Source organism: Urocitellus parryii, chromosome 6 (assembly GCF_045843805.1).
Source record: "Urocitellus parryii isolate mUroPar1 chromosome 6, mUroPar1.hap1, whole genome shotgun sequence".
NCBI classification, from domain to species: domain Eukaryota; kingdom Metazoa; phylum Chordata; class Mammalia; order Rodentia; family Sciuridae; genus Urocitellus; species Urocitellus parryii.
In genome coordinates, this window is record NC_135536.1 from 91,358,191 (window position 1) to 91,377,559 (window position 19,369).

The window sequence follows — 19,369 nt, forward strand, 5'->3', positions numbered from 1 at the left end:
GTTTGTTATCCTTACAAAAAGGATTCACAGACCATAGTTTGCACACCATTGGCTTAACCAACATATTCTCTTACCTCTATTGTGACCATAGTCTCTGTTTTCATCTTTCTCCCTTTAATCTTGCTTCCTCTGGTTTTCTCTTCAGACTGCATTGCATTTCCTTATTTAAAAGTCCTTAAAGAGTTGACCATGTTATTTTATGGGATGTACCTACATTGTTTGTCAGATCCTTTATAATATAGACCTTGTTTATCTTTCTGTATGTCTTACCATATTTCCCTAAATTTTCTGTTCCATCTTCTTGGAACTGTTTGCAATTCCTAGAATATTCAGTGTTTTTCACTTCAAGTTTTGACATGCTTTGAATATCTTTCCTCCTTACTTCTCCTGCCTTCCATTTGGCTAAACACTGTTCTTTCTGCAGGAGTCATTTCAGCCATGGTCATCATCTCTAGGATGTTTTCTCTTTCCCCCCAAGGGTAGTTTTAAAGTGTTTTCCCAACTAAGTTCTCCTATCATGTCTATAGAACCCAATGATATAATTTATTTTGCTATATTGTAATTGCCCAGTTACCTAACTCCCTCTCCAAAACAGTGAGCTCCTTCCTTCAGTACATAGAGTTTTTTCATTGTTTTATCTTGTTTCCTTATGGTACCCCCTAGTACATGCAGCAACATTTTCTTTCATGTTAAAAAAATTGAGATACAACTCATGCACCATAAAATTTACCTTTTTAAAATATAATTCAGGGGGTTTTAGTATATTCATAATGTTGTATAATTATCACTACTATCTAATTCCAGAACATTTTCATCCCCAGAAAACAAATCCCATGCCCATTAAGAATAAGTCACTCCTCAAGGTAGGGGACATAGCTTAGTGGTAGAATGTGTCCTCACCATGCATGAGGCCCTGGGTTTGATCCTTAGCATGGAAAATAAAAATAAAAATTCCTCATTCCTTCCTACCTCCAACCATTAATCTTACTTTCTGTCTTTGTGGATTTGTCTGTTCTTTATTGAAAGACCCTAGCCCAGTTAGCCCAGTTACCTAAGGCCAAGATATGAAATCAAGATACCGGGCTTGTCATAAACAGGCTCAGGCACCGGATGTGCTTTCCATATAACCGGTTGAGAAAGGACAGAGCACCCACATCCTGAGGCATGAATGAATAAACAGGAACAGATAAGCAGGAACAGAAAGAATAGAATGCAGACCTGTGGTGTTTGGAATGCAGACCTGTACCCCCTAGGTGGCCTATATGCTAGATTTAAACAAACCAATAAGAAACCTGTTGCTTCCTGCGTGCGTGCAAAGCCTGTCCCAAACCCTATAAAAATCTCTGTATCCCCGAGCCTGGTGTGCCAGTTCACCAAAGCTCCGGCTGAGGTTCTGCTGGACACCCGCAGGCGCCTGTGTCCCAATAAACCTAAACCTCTTGCTTTTGCAGCCAGTGTTTCGTGTGATTCTCCTTGGACAGGGAAACGGGGGTTCTTTCAGAAACGGGGTGCCTTTCATTATAATTCACATAGATGGAATCAGACAGTATTTGTCCATTGTGACTGATCTCTTCCACACAGCATATATAATGTTTTCAAATGTTTTATCATGTACTAGGACTTCATTCATTTTATATGACTGCATATCAACATTTTAAACTTCATTCTTCAAACCCCTTAGAAATTTAGAATGGAATGGGACTCCTAGACTCTGACTCTTGCTTCAAAACATTTCGGCTTTCTCTGCTACTTGTTTATGGATAAACTTTCATTTTGAATTTGAAAGTCACTAGCTTTTTGATTGAAGAATAGATTTCACCTGGTTCTAAAGGGGATGCTTTACTACTTAGCCACTTCCCCAGTCATTTTTGGTTTTGTCTCACTAAGTTGCTTAGGGCCTTTCTAAGTTGCTGAGGCTGGCCTCAAAGTTGCCATCCTCCTGCTTCAGTCTCCCAAATTGCTGGGATAATACTCATGAGTCATCGTGCCTGGTATACTTTCGAACTTTTGAAAGTTGTTACACTGTATATCAAGTAAAGTGAATATTTTCATGCAAATTTAAAAGAAGCATTATAAAATTAGAATTTATATCATTTCTTTTTGAAAAGAGATAGGGTATAAATAATCAGTTTTTGTTTGCATTTATGATCAAGCACAAAATGAATATGATGGGCAAAATAAGATACATATGAGGAAAACTGTATTCTTTAGTAAAATGAAAACTTAATTTTTTTCAGGTTAAACTACAGAACAACATATCATATCAGATGGCAGACATACATCATTTAAAGGGTAAGAAACTTAATTATATTAAAGATAGAGATTATTAAAAGTCTATTTTCAAGAATTAAGAAATACTAGTTAGGTAAATGAGAGAATTTTCTGAACAAAGCTCCTCTGATGACAAAACATTTATCCCTTTATCCTAAGACATAATAAAAAATTATTTAATGTTGTTTTTTAAGTTGTAAATATAAGTTAAAATTTGAGGTCTGTGTCTTAATCTTGTATGTAGACAGAGTTCATGCAATAAAATGTTATTCAAAGAATTCTGAAAGAAAATTGAACTGTAGTAGATTTAGAAGCCATCGAATTTCTATAGAAAAGATGAGTGTTTTCTCTGTGTTGGGTCTAATGTGCTAAAATAACATATTCAGATTCAGGGATGCTTTGGACAGGTCCTCCAAGCTTAGTGCTTTGGATTCTCTGGAACCAGAAAGAAACCTGAGTGATAGATAAATATATAATAAATAAAAATACTAATTTTAGCAGTACCCACGTTTTCTCTTTCATGAAGTAATAGGAAGTGACTTATTTCTCTTTCATGAAGTAATAGGAAGTAATAGGAAGTGTTTTTATGGGAAAAATATGTAAGGTGAAGAAGCACTACACTTTGCTTCTGTTGCTTCATATCATCTGCCAGCCTTTTGGAGTTTGGGGTCTGAGGACCAACTCAACCTTTTTGTTTATAGACCTGTGTATTTTAAAACCTTATACACATTGACTCAAAGTGTATATTTTTGGGGATAGTACATGCTTTCTAATTTTGTAAATATCCTTTTATTCTTTTATCATTTTGAGCCTCTTTTATATAGAATTAGATGATCTATTTTTATCATCCTTAAAGAAGCCAACCTAAGCTTTCTTTGTAATGTAGTAAAGTTTTTCTGCTCATATAGCAAAACTATTTGAAAGTGTTATTTGTGTTTTGCAACCCTAAAATAAAAATTGTTCATTTTTTGGTATCTATGATTTAGAACAACTTTAACTTTGTATGAGAAATGGTTCTTATTTGTTGCATTTGTTTTTGTTGCATTCAGTGTCTTTCTTCTACTCTTTTTGACTCACAGAGTACATTAGTATGACAGAAGATGTGTCACTGTCGTGCTGCTTGCAGTTTGCAGTTTTTACAAATGAGTCCACTAGTCATCAAAGTATATTTTTTGGGTTTCTTGCACCAGGCATATGCATTTAATCCCAGCAGCTCTGGAGGCTGAGACAGGAAGATCTTGAGTTCAAAGACAGCTTCAGCAACTTAGGGAGGCCTTAAGTAACTCAGTGAGACCTTGTCTGTAAATAAAATATTTTAAAAATAGGGGCAGGGGATGTGGCTCAGTGATTAAGTGCCCCTGGGTTCTATCCCCAGTATAAAAACATTATATTTCTTTTTTTTTTTTTTAAATTTTTAATATTTATTTTCTAGTTCACGGCGGACACAACATCTTTGTTGGTATGTGGTGCTGAGGATCGAACCCAGGCCGCACGCATGCCAGGCAAGCGCGCTACCGCTTGAGCCACATCCCCAGCCCCTATATTTCTTATTAAATAGTAATAAATCAATTGAGTAAGAAGTCCTGTGGCTTCTGTTAATGTATGTTAAGGAAAATGACAACCTATATACTGAGTAAAAAATCTTTATGGAACTGAGTATGTTGAGGTAGATCTTAAAATATTTTGAAATTTTGTGTGGTACTCTTGAGCAGATTTGAAGCTATACCTGTATGACTTTTGATTTTTAGTGCACTCACTGAAGCTTAGACTATTTTTTTTTTTTTTTAAAGCAATGGGGATTGAACCCAGGGCCTTGAACATGCTAGGCAAACACTTTTCCACTGAACTACATTCTTAGTCCTTTATAAAAATAAATTAATCTTTTTAATTTAACTTATTTATTTTATGGTTCTGGGGATTGTGGTTCCAGGGCACTCTACCATTGAGCTACATCCCTGGCTCTTTATTTTGTATTTTGAGACAGGATCTCACTAAGTTGCCAGGCTGGCCTCGAATTTATAATCCTCCTCCTCAGCCTCTAGTTGCTGGGTTATAGACATGAGCTAATTTTTAAGATTGAATTTCATCTTTTATAACTTGAATGGTTTCTAATGAAATAAACTTCTTGACAAGTTAATTACCAAATCCAGATTTGAATTTTTTAAAATTAATACTCAGTATACTGAAATTAATAGATACTGAGACCCTTAAAAAAACTATGGTGATAAATATTTCTTGGAAATGAAATTAATAAGAATTGTTTTTTAAATTCCTGAAATAATACATTAACTAGTTTACATGAATTAGTATGCATTTATTTATTTTGAGTGTTTCACCTTCTTTTTGGGCCAATTATGGAAAGAAAATTTGAAGTCAAAATTTTCTAGAAGTAAATATTTTTTTGCATTAAAAATTCCCAGTCTTAAGAGGGCTGGGATATAGCTCAGTGGTAGAATATTTGTCTAGCATGCAAGTTGTCCTGGGTTCAATTCCCAGCATCATGGGGGTGGGTGGGGGAAGCTAGTCCTAAATAACATCTTTCATACCTACCCCTCATTTTTAGAAGTTAAATTAAGGAAGTATAGCCATGCTTTTCTATAACATACTCTGATATTACATTCAGAGATAGAAGGCCCTGCACTATCAGCTGGGGACTTACTTATATTCAATCTTCCCAGCGAATCTTGACCAAGAGCAGCCACAATATATACATCTTATGCCAGGTTATATAAAGAAAACATATGTCAGTTAGTTGGAAGTTAAATTATGATAAAGAAAAGTTTTGTCTTTACTTTCTGGTCTATTTATTTTTTCTGTTTCAAGTCTTTGTTTTGACTTACTTAAAGCACCAATTGAATCTCTGCTTTTGTTTGTGGTGCTAAGGATTGAACCCAGAGCCAAGTACATGCTAGATAAACACTCTACTACTGAGCCACATCCCCAGCCTTAAATTCCTCCCTTATAATCCTTTTCCTTATCCAAACAGGAAATAATCTGATGTTTTACATGGCCTAAAACTCATTCATACTGTTTTGATTTTTCTTTGTTAATTGGATTTTAAGCTTTTTCTCTTCAATTATAAATGAAAGTTTTGTTTCCTGATGAGGAATTTCAATAATTTTATGGGGAGACAGCAGCCATTCTACCCCTTGAAATGATACTAAATCTTAGGTTCATTCTGAAGCTACTTCAGGTATTTTACAGACTAGGAAAAGGAAGCCTAAATAAGGAGAAAGTTCTGTAATCTTTCTGTTCCCTTTTTCCTGAAAAGTGTTTACACTAACAATCACCAATTTTAGTTTATTCTTCATAGTTACTGATTTTCTTCTTCTTTTTTTAAATTGAAGTAACCTTTAGTTATAGAACCTATCTAGCCTGAGCACAGGTTTAATGAACTGGTTAGCTTCAAGGCTTTTTGATACTGCTTCTTGCAGGAATCTCATTGTCTCTCTAGAATCAATATTCATAGCTTGGGCCAGGCAGGGTTTCTTCTACTTCCAGCCTGCTAAATCTTAGGAGATGGGAATAGGGATCGGATAACGAACTGAATATATTATTTATGGTTACCTGGCTACTGATTAATTTCACTTGTCTGAGGTCAGAATAGATCAACCATGTTTACATATTGGAGAACAGAATGAAGTAGAAATTTAAAACATGGCCTAAATATGTAAAGACTATTAACTATAAACATTTTATACAAATATATATATTTTTCTTTTGTTGTGTTTGACATTGAACCAGAACTCTAGACAAGTTCTATACCAATGAGCTACAAGTCACTAATTTTTCATTTGTATATATATCAACAAATGTTCATGTAACTTAAAAAAATTTATTCATTTTTATTGCCACAGTTATAATGCCACCAGACATAATCACTGATCACTTTGATGTAGTTTTATTCTTTTTTTTTTAACATGGATGCATTTATATGTTTACATCTGAGGGTTTTTTTTGTTTGTTTGTTTTTGGTGCTGAGGATTGAAACTAAGACCTTGCAAATGCTAAGTAACTTGCTCTGCCACTAATCTAGCTACCCCCAACTCCTACATCTGCTTTTTAAAAATATACACCCTGCTACATGCAGAGGATGCAAGTTTGAGGCCAGCCTAGGCAATTTGGTGAGACCCTGTCTTAAAAATTTTAAAAGGGCTGGGGATGCAATAAGTATGTGTGAGGCCCTGGCTTCAGTCTCCAGTTCTGGGTGGGGGAAGGTGTTTGTATAGTCTGAGTGTGTGTATGTGTGCATGCACGCACGCACATGTGCTTGCACCTCCACACACAACTTGAGTGTTTTTAGAGAATCTTTAGAGTAATAAGAATAATTTTATGAGCCTTCCATGAAAAACAGATGTTATATGGTTCATAGTATTTGTTCATTAATAGCTGCTTTTTATACAGTACAGATCTTTATCCCACTTATAAAAATTAGGACTTTTTAATTACTGATATTGCTTAATTGCTAAGGTTGTTAAGTAATTTTTTAATCATCTCTCCAAGAAATCAACATTTACTCTTCTTTGCCTGATTTTTTTTCTTTGTGAACTCACGTAATAAAGGAAAGAAATCTAGAAAATGGGTAGCCAGTGATTATGAATTAAATGTTTACAAAAGATTATCTGGTTCAGACTTTAATTTGCTATCCAGCTTGGAATTTCATATTATTCATTATAACTAAGAATGTCCTGATGACATGGTGGCACATGCCTATAATCCTAGTAAGGCTGGGTGCTAAGGCAGGAGGATTGCAAGTTCCAGGCCAGCCTCAGCAACCTAGAAAGATCCTGTCTCAAAAGAAAAAAAAAAAAAAAGGACTGGGGATGTGGCTTAGTAGTAAAGTACCTTGGGCTCAATCCCCAGTACTAAAACAAACAACAACATAAAAAACATTAAGCCCTAGATCAGAAATTATGAGTTTAAAAATGGAATTTTAAGTGGAGTAGTAGAATTAGAAATGAGATTTAAAGTGATTGCCATCTAAATTGGTAGACAGATGGGATTTAAAATTAAAAAGAAGACTTGAATTCTGTATCCATGGTGGTCATTTCCATGATTTCTTTTTCTACTTCTTTTAAAGCAGATAGGTTTCGAGAAAGAGGTAGTATTTTTGGTACTGTTGACATAGCATAGTATTTGTCTATTTAATATTCAAAGGTATATAATTTTACAAATATTTCAGGTTGATGTGAAAGGAGTTGAAGCTATATTATTTTTAAAAATATTTATTTTTTTTACTTGTACACCTTTGTTTTTATTTATTTACTTTTATGTGGTGCTGAGGATTGAACCCAGGGCCTTGCACGTGCTAGGTGAGCGCTCTACCCCTGACCCACAACCTCAGCCAGAAGCTATATTATTTTAAAAATAAATCTTACTTACCATGAGTATGTTATGAAAGATAATTAAATTGTGCTATGATTTAGTTTCCTGAGAATATGAATAAAGAAATTGAGAAATGTATGTAATTTTAAAACATTCCATAGTTTCTTAGTAAACTTAGTTCCTTTGGTTCTTACCTTGTGTGGATAGAACAACTTGCTGAACTTCGACAGGAGTTTCTTCGACAAGAAGACCAGCTTCAGGACTATAGGAAGAATAATACTTACCTTGTGAAGAGGTTAGAGTATGAAAGGTAAGATGATACATGCAACAGATATTTATGAAACTGAAATATTGTTTAACTTTGGACTTAATTAATTTCTTCTTTTCTGGATTATTTTTCTTTTTTTATATTCTTAGTTCTTTTAAGTTTGTTTCACTTTGTCTTTTGATGGCTTTTATTTTGATATGCTAAACATGAAAATATTTCTTATAGGACATGTTGAATTTGTCTATGTTGTGGTGTCCATTGTGAGACATAAACCTTAAATCTCTTGAGTTTTATCAAATTGGATATAGCCAAGACTGAATTCTTTTTAAGGGGATCTTAAAGATGAAGCTGTCTTTGGGAGATGGCCCAAGAATAGCAAAGAGACTAAGAGTGCTGGTTGCTTCTCCTGCTCTGCACTTCAATTCCCTTGCTTACACTTCTACATTTTGTGATGAGGATGGGGAACCTCTTAGGGACTTTTCTAGCAAACATTCATTAAAAACTTTTATGATATTTTTGGTAAAAGTTATTATTTTAGATTTATACAGCAAAAATTAGAAAGACTCGCCATATTTTAAAAGCTTATCCATTTCTAATTTCTTACTGCTATAGGTTATCGGTATGCATCTGCACTTACATATATGTATTTTAACCTAATAGTATTTAGTACTTTTCTGTGTAGTTATAGGATTTAAGATTTAACCTATTAGTTAGGTATCATAGTATGTGCCTATAATCCCAGCTACTCAGGAGGCTGAGGCCCACCTAGGCAACATAGTGAGAACCTGTCTCAAAAAAAGGAAAAAAAGAAAAAAAGACTTAACATATTGAGGGGTAATATATTATTCAGTATATTAGTGTAACAAAACTTGTTTAATTTTTCCCAGTTTTTGGATCACTGTAGAAATTTCCCCTTTTTTCAATATTGTGATTATCACAGCTTTAAAAATTTTTATGCAAAAAAGGTTCCCCCCCCCTTATTTTACTAGTGTGTCTTCTCAAATGTAGAATTCTTGGGAAAGAATATTTTACCAATTTCGTTGCTCTAACAGCATTGATGAGAGATAGCTTTCTAAAGTGATTATCTAGCCAGGCACATGGCACACTTCTGAAATTCAGGCAACTCAGGAGGCTGAAGCAGGAGGATTGCATGTTCAAAACATGGTTGGGCAACTTAGACCCTGTCTCAAATTCACAAAAAGGGCTGAAACTAACTCAGAGGTGAAACATCCCTGGATTCTATCCCGGGTACTGCAAAAAAAAAAAAAAAAAAAAAAAAAAAAAAAAAAAAGATTATTCTAATTTTCTAATTTGTAATACTGACATTTACTCTAATATAGGAAAATAAGGTACTACCATATATCCATATAGAAAGTTTAATTTGCATTTTATAATTATGAAAGTTAATATTTTTTTGTGTACTTATGAACTATGTATTTTTGCATGAATGATGTACTTGTATTCTTTGACTCTTAGTCCCACAGAAAGTTACCACCTTCAACTGTTTTGCTTTCTTTCACTTTTTCTTTCACTCTTATCTTTTTTATTGGTTTCTTCCATTCCCCTTATTCTCTGGTTTAAAATTTTAATGTTGTGTTTAAGATACTATTGGACAAAACAATAGTTGCCATTCTTTATCTACTCTAATAATTCTAGTCTTTCTCATCCTATTATTATAAACTGGTTTCACAGTTTTCTATAGTATTTTTCTCTTCTGTGATTGAAATTAACTTTGACAATTGTTTCTTTATAAATGCAATATATAAAATGATGCAGTCAAGTTTGTTTTCTTTCCTTTTTTTTTTTTTTTTTCCTTTTTTGGTACTGGGGATTGAAACCAGGGGCGCTTAACCACTGAGCCACATTTTTTATATTTTATTTAGAGGCAGGGTCTCACTGAGTTACTTAGGGCCTCAGCCTCCCGAGCCCCTGGGAGTTTTCATCTTTTCAATTTATTTTTTCAGTTAACTTCATTGGTATTTCATATTTCCTATTAATGGTTCAAATATTTTAAAAATTCTGACTGTAAGTTATTTGTTTTTTTTGTGTGTATTATTATCTATTCATTCTTCTGCTTACTGAATGTTTTCTTTCTAAATGTGTGTGTCAACTTCTAGACAACTTTGAGAATTCAACCCAACATTATATAATCTAAAAGAATGCCTTTGTAATTTAGTTTTCAGTGTGGACAACAGATCAAAGAATTAAGAGCACAGCATGAAGAAAATATTAAAAAGTTAGCAGACCAGTTTTTGCAGGAACAAAAGGTAAATTTAAAAAATATATTTAAATCAAAATGTTTTTGTTATAAATCATGTAATTTGGGAATTAAAATTCTACTTTTGTCATAAAACATTGTATTTTGAAGTATTCTAGCCTGCCTAATTTTTATTTTTATTTTTTTAATATTTATTTTTTAGGGCTGGGGATGTGGTTCAAGCGGTAGTGCGCTCGCCTGGCATGCGTGCGGCCCGGGTTCGATCCTCAGCACCACATACAAACAAAGATGTTGTGTGCGCCAATAACTAAAAAAATAAATATTAAAAATTCTCTCTCTCTCTCTCTCTCTCCCCCCCTCTCTCTTAAAAAAAATATTTATTTTTTAGTTTTCGGTGGACACAACATCTTTATTTTATTTGTATGTGGTGCTAAGGATTGAACCCAGTGCCCCACGCATGCCAGGCGAGCGTGCTACCGCTTGAGCCACATTCCCAGCCCTAGCCTGCCTAATTTTAAAAAAATGGTTTGTAGTGGCTTTACTGCTAAGTTAGACATTTACAAAAAATATTATCTTTGTTTATATTTATATTTGCAGTGTTGGGGTAGAACCCAGCATACTAGGCAAGGGCTTTATCACTGCACTTCAGCCTCAGTACACTCTTAAGTCTTACGAGATTTTAGCTTAAAATTAGTTTTATTATCTAACTTTTTTAAAAATTAGAGCTTTACAGTTATACATCGTAGGTGGGTTCATCCTGACAAACACACATGCATTGAAATTGATTTTAGTTCACAATCCCTCTTTTTCCCTCTAATCTTCCTTCCCCTCTCTCATTCTCCTTCTTCTACTCCACTAGACTTCCTTTCTCTCATCTATTAATTTGTATTTGATTGGTTCTTCATGTTATCTATCCTGTCCTCCCAGTTTCTTCAACTTCCACATATGAGAGAAAACATTCAACTTTTGAGTTTCTGAATTTGGCTTCTTTCACTTAACATGATATTCTTTATTTCCATCCATTTATAGGCAAATGCCATAATTGCATTCTTTTTTATGACTGAGTAGAATTCCTATTGTGTGTATGTGTGTGTGTGTGTGTATCACAATTTCTTAATCCATTCATCTATTGACAGGCATCTGGTTTGATTCCATAACTTAATTATTTGAGTTGTACTGCAGTAAACATTGAGATGGCTATGTCACTGTAGGGTGATTTTAGATTTTTTTAGGAAAATACCAAGAAGTGAGATGGCTGGGTCATGTGGTGGTTCCATCCCTAGTTTTTTGGGGAATCTCCATACTTTTTTCCAGAGTGGTTATACTAGTCTGCAGTCCCACCACCCAAACTTATATTGGTATATAAATTTTCAAAATAAGTTCTGAAAATGCTCTGGATTTTAAAAGGCTCTGTGGTAATATCTCCTTTTTCATCTCTAATCTTGTTGATTTCTGTCTTTTCATTCATTCTTTTGGCTATTTGGCTAAGGATTTCTCAATCTTATTTATCTTTTCAAAGTTGTATCTGACTTTTAAAAATAATTTTTTTCCTTCAGTAGTAAGGCATCCCTATAGTCCCCAGCTACTTAAGAGACTGAGGTAGAAGGATCACTTGAGCCCAGGAGTCCAAAATCAGCCTGGGCAATATAGCAAGATCTAGTCTTCAAAAAAGAAAAAGATGATGATGATGATGATGATAATTTTTATTGTTAATATATTTCTGAGATTTAAGGTAGATAACATTTTACTGAAAGTTGTCAATTACTTCCTTCCATTTGAAGAAAAAAAATTAGAAACTTTTTATTTTTTTCAATCTTTGCTAGTCTGATACTGTTTCTTAAAACACAGAAATAAAACATTTAAAAGAAAAGAAAGAAATACCAGTCACTATAACCAATTTTTTTGGCAGGGGGCTGGTACCAGGGATTGAACTTAGGACACTGGACCATTGAGCCACATCCCTAGCCCTATTTTGTATTTTTCTTTAGAGACAGGGTCTCACTGTGTTGCTTAGTGTGTCTCTCTTTTGCTGAGGCTGGCTTTAAACTTGCAATCCTCCAGCCTCAGCCTCCCAAGCTGCTGGGATTACAGATGTGTACCACTGCACTGGCACCAATTTTGATTCATACTTGTTTAGCATGCCTTATGCATGCTAAACACAGGGCCTTATACATGCCAAAAAACATGGTGTATCACTGAACTATGTCCCCAACCCTGATTTATACTTTTTCAAAAATATTTTTAGTCGTAGATGGACACAATTCCCTTATTTGATTTATTTATTTTTATGTGGTACTGAGAATATAACCCAGTGCCTCACACATGCTAGGCAAGTGCTCTACCACTGAGCTACAACCCCAGCCCTAATTTATATATATTTTTTTTTAATATTTATTTTTTAGTTCTCGGCGGACACAACATCTTTGTTGGTATGTGGTGCTGAGGATCGAACCCGGGCCGCACGCATGCCAGGCGAGGGTGCTACCGCTTGAGCCACATCCCCAGCCCCCTAATTTATATTTTTTAACATAGCATATTCTTTTATTAATTTATCTACTTGAAGCTGATATATCATGAAGTTTTTTTTTAGAAATAGAGGGAATTTTTCTGAAATTCTGAAATACTCAGGACCTGAGTAATTTTTATGACTCACCTCTAATCTCACCTGACTAGGCTTGGTTCTTATAAAGTCTTGTGATTTAAAGTGAACAGAGATTTAATAGTGGAAGAATTTGTTCTTCTCTTTGGTAATGTCCACCTGTCTTCTATAAGGTAAGAACACAGGGTTTTATTCTTTTTTTTTTTTTTTTTTTTTTGGTACCAGAGATTGAACCCAAGGGCACACTTAACCATTGAGCCACTTCCCAGCCCTTTTTATGTTTTATTTTGAGATGGAGTCTCACTACGTTGTTTACGTCCTTACTAAGTTGCTGGGGTTGATCTCAAATCTGTGATCCTCCTACTTTAGTCTCCCCAGCTGCTGGATTATTGGCATGTACCACCACACCCAGCTCACAGGGTTTTGTTCTAAATGTTTCCACAGTTTTACAGCAGGATATTGGGGTGTCATTTCTCTTTCATTTTCTGAATCTACAAAGTGGAATAGCTGCTGCCTATGTACAGTCTACTTTGAAGAGACATGAGGATGGATTGGTAGAGGAAGGCAGACCTGAGTGAGTGACCGTAGTAGAGGCGTTGAGGGCAGCCAGAAGGTAGTACTGAGACTGAGAAGTTTGAAGAGCATAGCAGAACATATGAGGAAGGGGAAAAGAAGTTTGCTATGCATTTGTGCCCTTCCAAAACTAGAATATAAATAATGGGGTAGATTTGCTCTCTTCTCTTCTCCCAAGGCGGACAGATAAGTGCTTTTCCTTTTTTTCTGCACAAGAATACTTCTCTTTCTGCGTTTTTTTTTTTTTTTTTTTCTTTTTTCTTTTGGTGTTTGAGTGGTACTGGGACTTGAACCTAGGAATGCTTTACCACTGAGCTCCATGTCTATCTCCCTTCTTTTTTTTAAGACAAGCTCTCTCCAAGTTGCCCAGGCTGGCCTCAAACTTGTAATCCTCCTGCGTCAACCTCCCATGTCACTGGGATTACAGGTGTATGCTGCCATGCCTTGCTTACCTTCTGCTCTTTTGTACTAAGCTATTTTAATAATTAATGGTTAACTCTTCAGTTTTTCTTAACCCTATCCTGCCCTAATTAGGACAAGGCAGGGCAAGAATGTAGATCCCTAGGAAACTTCTTTGTGTGGTAGCACACCAGGCCTTACCCTCTAGGCCTACTGCCTGATTCTGCTCCCTATCCTTTACTCCCTGTTCCTCAACTACATGAAAGATTGGTTCTGTGAAATTAGAGTTATTTTTCATAGGGACAAATTCAGTGTTCACCATATGAAACCAACATAAATTATATTCAGGGATTTATTTATTTATTTGTTAACTAAATAGTCAAGTGTTTGTTTTTCTTGGAAGTTACTCTGGGAAAGGAGTTAGTAAACCACGTGTAACCCACGGGCCAAATCAACTTACTGCCTGTTTTTTTACTTCTCACAAGCTAAAAATGGTGTGTGTGTGTGTGTATGTGTGTGTGTGTGTATATATATATATATATATATATATATATATATATATATATATAAAATATTAAAATATATATATAATTTTTAAAAATATTTTATTTTTTAGTTTTCTGTGGACACAACATCTTTGTTTTGTATGTGGTGCTGAGGATCGAACCCAGGCTGCACGCATGCCAGGCGAGCACGCTACCGCTTGAGCCACATCCCTAGCCCATATATATATATTTTAATATTTATTTTTTAGGTGTAGATGGACACCACACAGTGCCTTTAGTTTTATGTGGTGCTGAGGATGAACCCGGGTCCCACCCGCGCTAGGCGAGTGCTCTACCACTGAGCCACAATCCCAGCCCGGTTTTTATATTTTTAATGGATTAAAAACTCAAAAAACATTTTATGACAAGGGAATATTATGAGAAATAGACATTTTAGTGTCCATAAATAAAACTGGTTAACACTTCAATGTTACAAAATTAGAGGGACTATTACAGACCAGAGGAAACTAAGGTGACGTGAGTATTTCAGTGCATACATATAGTTATCCTGAGTCAGATCTTGAAGCACACAAAGACCTAGTAGAAAAACTGTTGATATCTAAATAAAGTCTGGGGTTTAGTTAATAATAATTTATTGATACTGATTTCTTAGTTTTACAAAGGTTCCATGGTAAAGTAAGCTGTTAACAATAGGGGAAACTAGGTAAGGAGTAATTAATTTTCTGTAAATCTAAAACTATTTCAGAAAAAAAAAAGTTTATTAAAAAAAAACAACACAAGGACAGGGTAGGGACGAAGAGCTTGAGAAGAATATTTACAGTAAACAGGGATGAGAGGTGGGAGGGAAAGGGAGTGAGAAGGGAAATTGCATGGAAATGGAAGGCGATCCTCAGGGTTATACAAAATGTCATATAAGAGGTAAGGAGGGGTAAGTCAAGAGAATACAAATGGAAGACATGATTTACAGTAGAAGGGGTAGAGAGAGAAAAGGGGAGGGGAGGGGAGGGGAGGGGAGGGGGGATAGTAGACAATAGGACAGACAGCAGAATACATCAGACACTAGAAAGGCAATATGTCAATCAATGGAAGGGTAACTGATGTGATACAGCAATTTGTATACGGGGTAAAAGCGGGAGTTCATAATCCACTTGAATCAAACCATGTAATATGATGTATTAAGAACTATGTAATGTTATGAACGACCAATAAAAAAAAAAAATAAAAAAAAATAAAGATAAAGGAGGTCATGATGACCTCAAGGTCTAAAAAAAAAAAAAAAAAAACAACAACAATAATTGAAAAGTCCCTTCACCAAGTCACAAACATTGATTTAGAAAGCCATCTTGTTTTATTAAGAAAATTTATTTATTTATATATAGGTAAAGTCATACATAACCTTAAAGGGACATCTCTATTAACTATTTTCATGAAAAAGTATTTTTTTTTTTTAAAAAGAGAGAGAGAGAGAGAGAGAATTTTTTAATGTTTATTTTTTAGTTTTCGGCGGACACAACATCTTTGTATGTGGTGCTGAGGATTGAACCTGGGCCGCACGCATGCCAGGCGAGCGTGCTACGGCTTGAGCCATATCCCTAGCCCCATGAAAAAGTATTTTTGAACGGTAGTCTATTGACTTTTAATTTTTAGTATTGTTTATTTTATCCACATCTGCAAAACAGTAAGCTTACTATAGAAATAGCCTTAGGATCTACCATGTAATAAAAATGCATAGAGATGTAGAATGGCTGTTCAGGTTGTGTTCCATGGGTTTTCTCATTCTTGACTTTCAAATTGACATATTCAAGAATTTCATTCTATTCTTTCACTCACCAATGATTAAGCTCTTGAAATTGGTTATAGCTTGGTTATAGTTTACCAAATTGCCAGAAAACGTGGGATTTGTAGTCAGAAAGACTGAATATTTTCTCCACAAATTTGTAGCTGAATGACATAGAATAAGCTACTTAAGCCGGGCACAGTGGCGCATTCTTGTAATCCCAGCAGCTCAGGAGGCTGAGTCAGGAGGATCACAACAGCCAGGTGCTTAGCAATTCAGTGAGACTCTGTCTCTAAATAAAATACAAAATAGGCTGGGGATGTGGCTCAGTGGCCCAGTGCCCTGAGTTCAATTCCTAGTACCAAAAAAAAAAAAAAAAAAAAAAAAAAGAGGGCTGGGGATGTGGCTCAAGTGGTTGCATGCTCGCTTAGCATGCGTGAGGCACTGGGTTCGATTCTCAGCACCACATAGAAACAAAATAAAGATATTGTGTTCACCTAAAACTAAAAAATAAATACTAAAAAAAAAGAATAAGCTACTTAACAAGTCTTAGTTTTATATTATTTTGCTTTTTTCCAAACTATCTCTTTTAGAAGGTAGATATGAAAGTTGTTTATAAACTATGAAATAACACCTTGTAAATGTTTGTTGATTTTATCTGTCAGGACTGCTGAATACTGCTCCGAGTTATCAAAGCACCCATTCTTCTTCTTTTTCTTTTTTGGAACTAGGGATTGAACCCAGGAGAACTTTACCACTGAGGTACAACCCCAGTTCTTTTTATTTTTTATTTTGAGACAGTGTCTCACTATATTGCCAGGGGTCTCACTAACTTGCAATCCTTCTGCCTCAGCCTCCTGAGTTTCTGGGATTATAGGTGTGTACCTACCATGGCTGGCCCTTTTCTTTATTATGACACAGTCATAAGATTTGGCTTTTGTTTTTCTAGATTTATTTTTTTTTTCCAGTACTGGGACTAGAACCTAGAGGCTTGCTTATGCCAGGCAGGCATTCTACAACTGAGCCACATTCCCAGCCCAATAGTTCTTTTTTTGTTCTACTGGTAACTTGAACTCAGGGCCTTGCATATGCTAGGCATGTGATTTACCACATAGCTAGGCTCCCAGCCCCTTCGTAATATTTTTTTCTGGTATTACCAATAATTACATTATATAATGCATTAGAGTTTACAGATCATTTATATATGCATTAAATATTAACTAGAGGGACCTACCTATAGGACCTACCCAAGCATATGTACTTTACTTCTTGCTTCTAAAATTACCCACTGAGGCAATTCAAACTTGGCCCATCAAGAGAAATGAATTAGGTCTACCATGTATCTGAAGATTTAAGTTTCCAAGATGATGATGTTGTTAGAAACAGATTGGAGGGAGCACTGACTTGTGTATTCGGTTTACTTTCTATCCTGTGTGGCCACTGCACCAGGGAAGTAGTTTGCCTGCGTCTCGCTTTTGCTATTTCCTTGTGGGGAAAAGCCTGACAATCTCAATTGTCATCTGTCATACATGTAGAGACACCCATGTGCCAACCTCCTCCTGTTCGGTCACCCAGTTTCATTCCTGTATATGCCTATAGAAAACCCACTCTGCCCATAGCACCAGAACTATTTCCAACTGTAGGCTACCACAGCAATCCATACTTCTCAGTAGTCTGTTTTGCAGAATCCTTCCCTAAGCATGGCCAAACAGATTTCCCTGTGCTTAATGTTTTAAGCCATTTACTATAAATAGAGACTTTAAAAAGTGTTAGTTATTCTTTGATTTCACATCACTATAAAAACATAACAGAAAATAATTGTATATCCCACATCTCCAAGTATTCAGAATATGAATGGGTAGTATATATTTTAAAAGATAAACTATTTCAGAACATTTGATTAATAGTTATACCAATGGTTTAACAATTTGAACTGAGAAATATTTATTGTAACCAAATCTTTATCTAACAGCAAGAGACCCACAAAGTTCAATCAAATGATGGAAAAGAATTGGGTATAAACGATCATGTAGCATCTAAAAATATTCCCAAAGTAGCTGAGAATGCTGCAGAAAAGAATGAAGAACCATCCAGCAATCACATTCCACATGGGAAAGGTATTATTATTTTGTTTTGTGTTAATAAGATATTGACCTTTTCTTTCCATTTCTAAGTGAATGTTTTTCATCGCAAAGAAAATTGTTTGATTTTAGTTCATATATGATTAGGTGTTTTTTTGGTAGCGGGGATTGAACTCAGGGTCACTCGACCACTGAGCCACATCCCTAGCCCTGTTTTGTATTTTATTAGAGACAGGGTTTCACTGAGTTGTTTAGCACCTTGCTAAATTGCTGAGGCTGGCTTTAAACTCACTATCCTCCTGCCTCTGCCTCCCAAGCTGTTGGGATTACAGGTGTGCACCCGGTGCCTGGCCATGATTAGGTGTTTTTATTGTTTAAAATCTGGATCTTTTGATAAAAAAAGTAAAAACTATTTTAGAGTTAAAACTGTGTCCAAAGCAAGAAGTAAGACATTCAGTCAATGTAACCTATTGCTTTAAGAACTAATTTTACTTTCCTTCAAAACACTTTGAATTTCTATAAGAAAAAGTTACAGAAATCGTATCTTTTTTGTTCCTTGGGCAGAACAAATCAAACGAAGTGGTGATGCAGGGATGCCTGGGATAGAAGAGAATGACCTAGCAAAAGCTGATGATCTTCCCACTGGTAAGTGAAAATTATTAGAGAATTCAACTAAGGTTATTATTTTTCATGTTACTGCATTCTCTCTTTGGCTGAAACTTGGAAAACCACAGATATCTACATAATTGGTATGTCTGGTTAATTACCTATTAATTTCCCAGATCTTTTTTAAAAAATATTTTTAGTTATAGACAGACTCAATACCTTTATTTTACTCATTTATTTTTATGAGTACTGAGGATTGAACCCAGTGCCTCACATGTGCCAGGCAAGCACTCTACCACTGAGGCACAACCCCAGCCTCCAGACTTTTTTATATATAAAGTTTATTAAATTTCCTTACTCAATATGTAGAATCCTTGTTTTGCTATTATAAGAGTCAGCCATTTTTCAATCTTTTCTTGATGACTCCATGTTATTGTTCATGAAAGCTATGCTGTGTTGGAGTCATTTATTGTTTACTAAAAGTACACCAGGCTCTTCTTTCATATTTAGTAGTCCTATATTGCTGGGTTGGTGTGCTAATGTGGGCTAGTAATACTCTTACATGAGTTATTTAGATTTTAGGGCTTATCTTGTCTTTCCATTAAATCACCCCACATGTTTATTTTTTTGTTTTTGGGTGCTGCACATTAAATTAAACCCAGGGCCATTCTACTGTTGTGCTACATCCCCACCTATTTTATTTTGAGACAAGGGCTTGCAAAATTGCCAGGTCTACCCTTCCACCT

At 35.2% G+C, this 19,369-nt stretch overlaps 1 protein-coding gene across 2 annotated transcripts in view; it reads left to right on the forward strand.

Annotated features, from left to right (window-relative positions):
* The window catches only part of Golm2 (golgi membrane protein 2), a 108,559-nt gene that overhangs the window by 37,902 nt on the left and 51,288 nt on the right, over nt 1-19,369 (forward strand). For both annotated transcript variants that reach the window (XM_026390298.2, XM_026390306.2), the window contains exons 2-6: nt 2,238-2,292; nt 7,804-7,906; nt 10,041-10,131; nt 17,909-18,053; nt 18,582-18,662. In XM_026390298.2, coding sequence (XP_026246083.1) covers nt 2,238-2,292; nt 7,804-7,906; nt 10,041-10,131; nt 17,909-18,053; nt 18,582-18,662 — 475 coding nt within the window. The remainder of the gene's footprint in view (nt 1-2,237; nt 2,293-7,803; nt 7,907-10,040; nt 10,132-17,908; nt 18,054-18,581; nt 18,663-19,369) is intronic.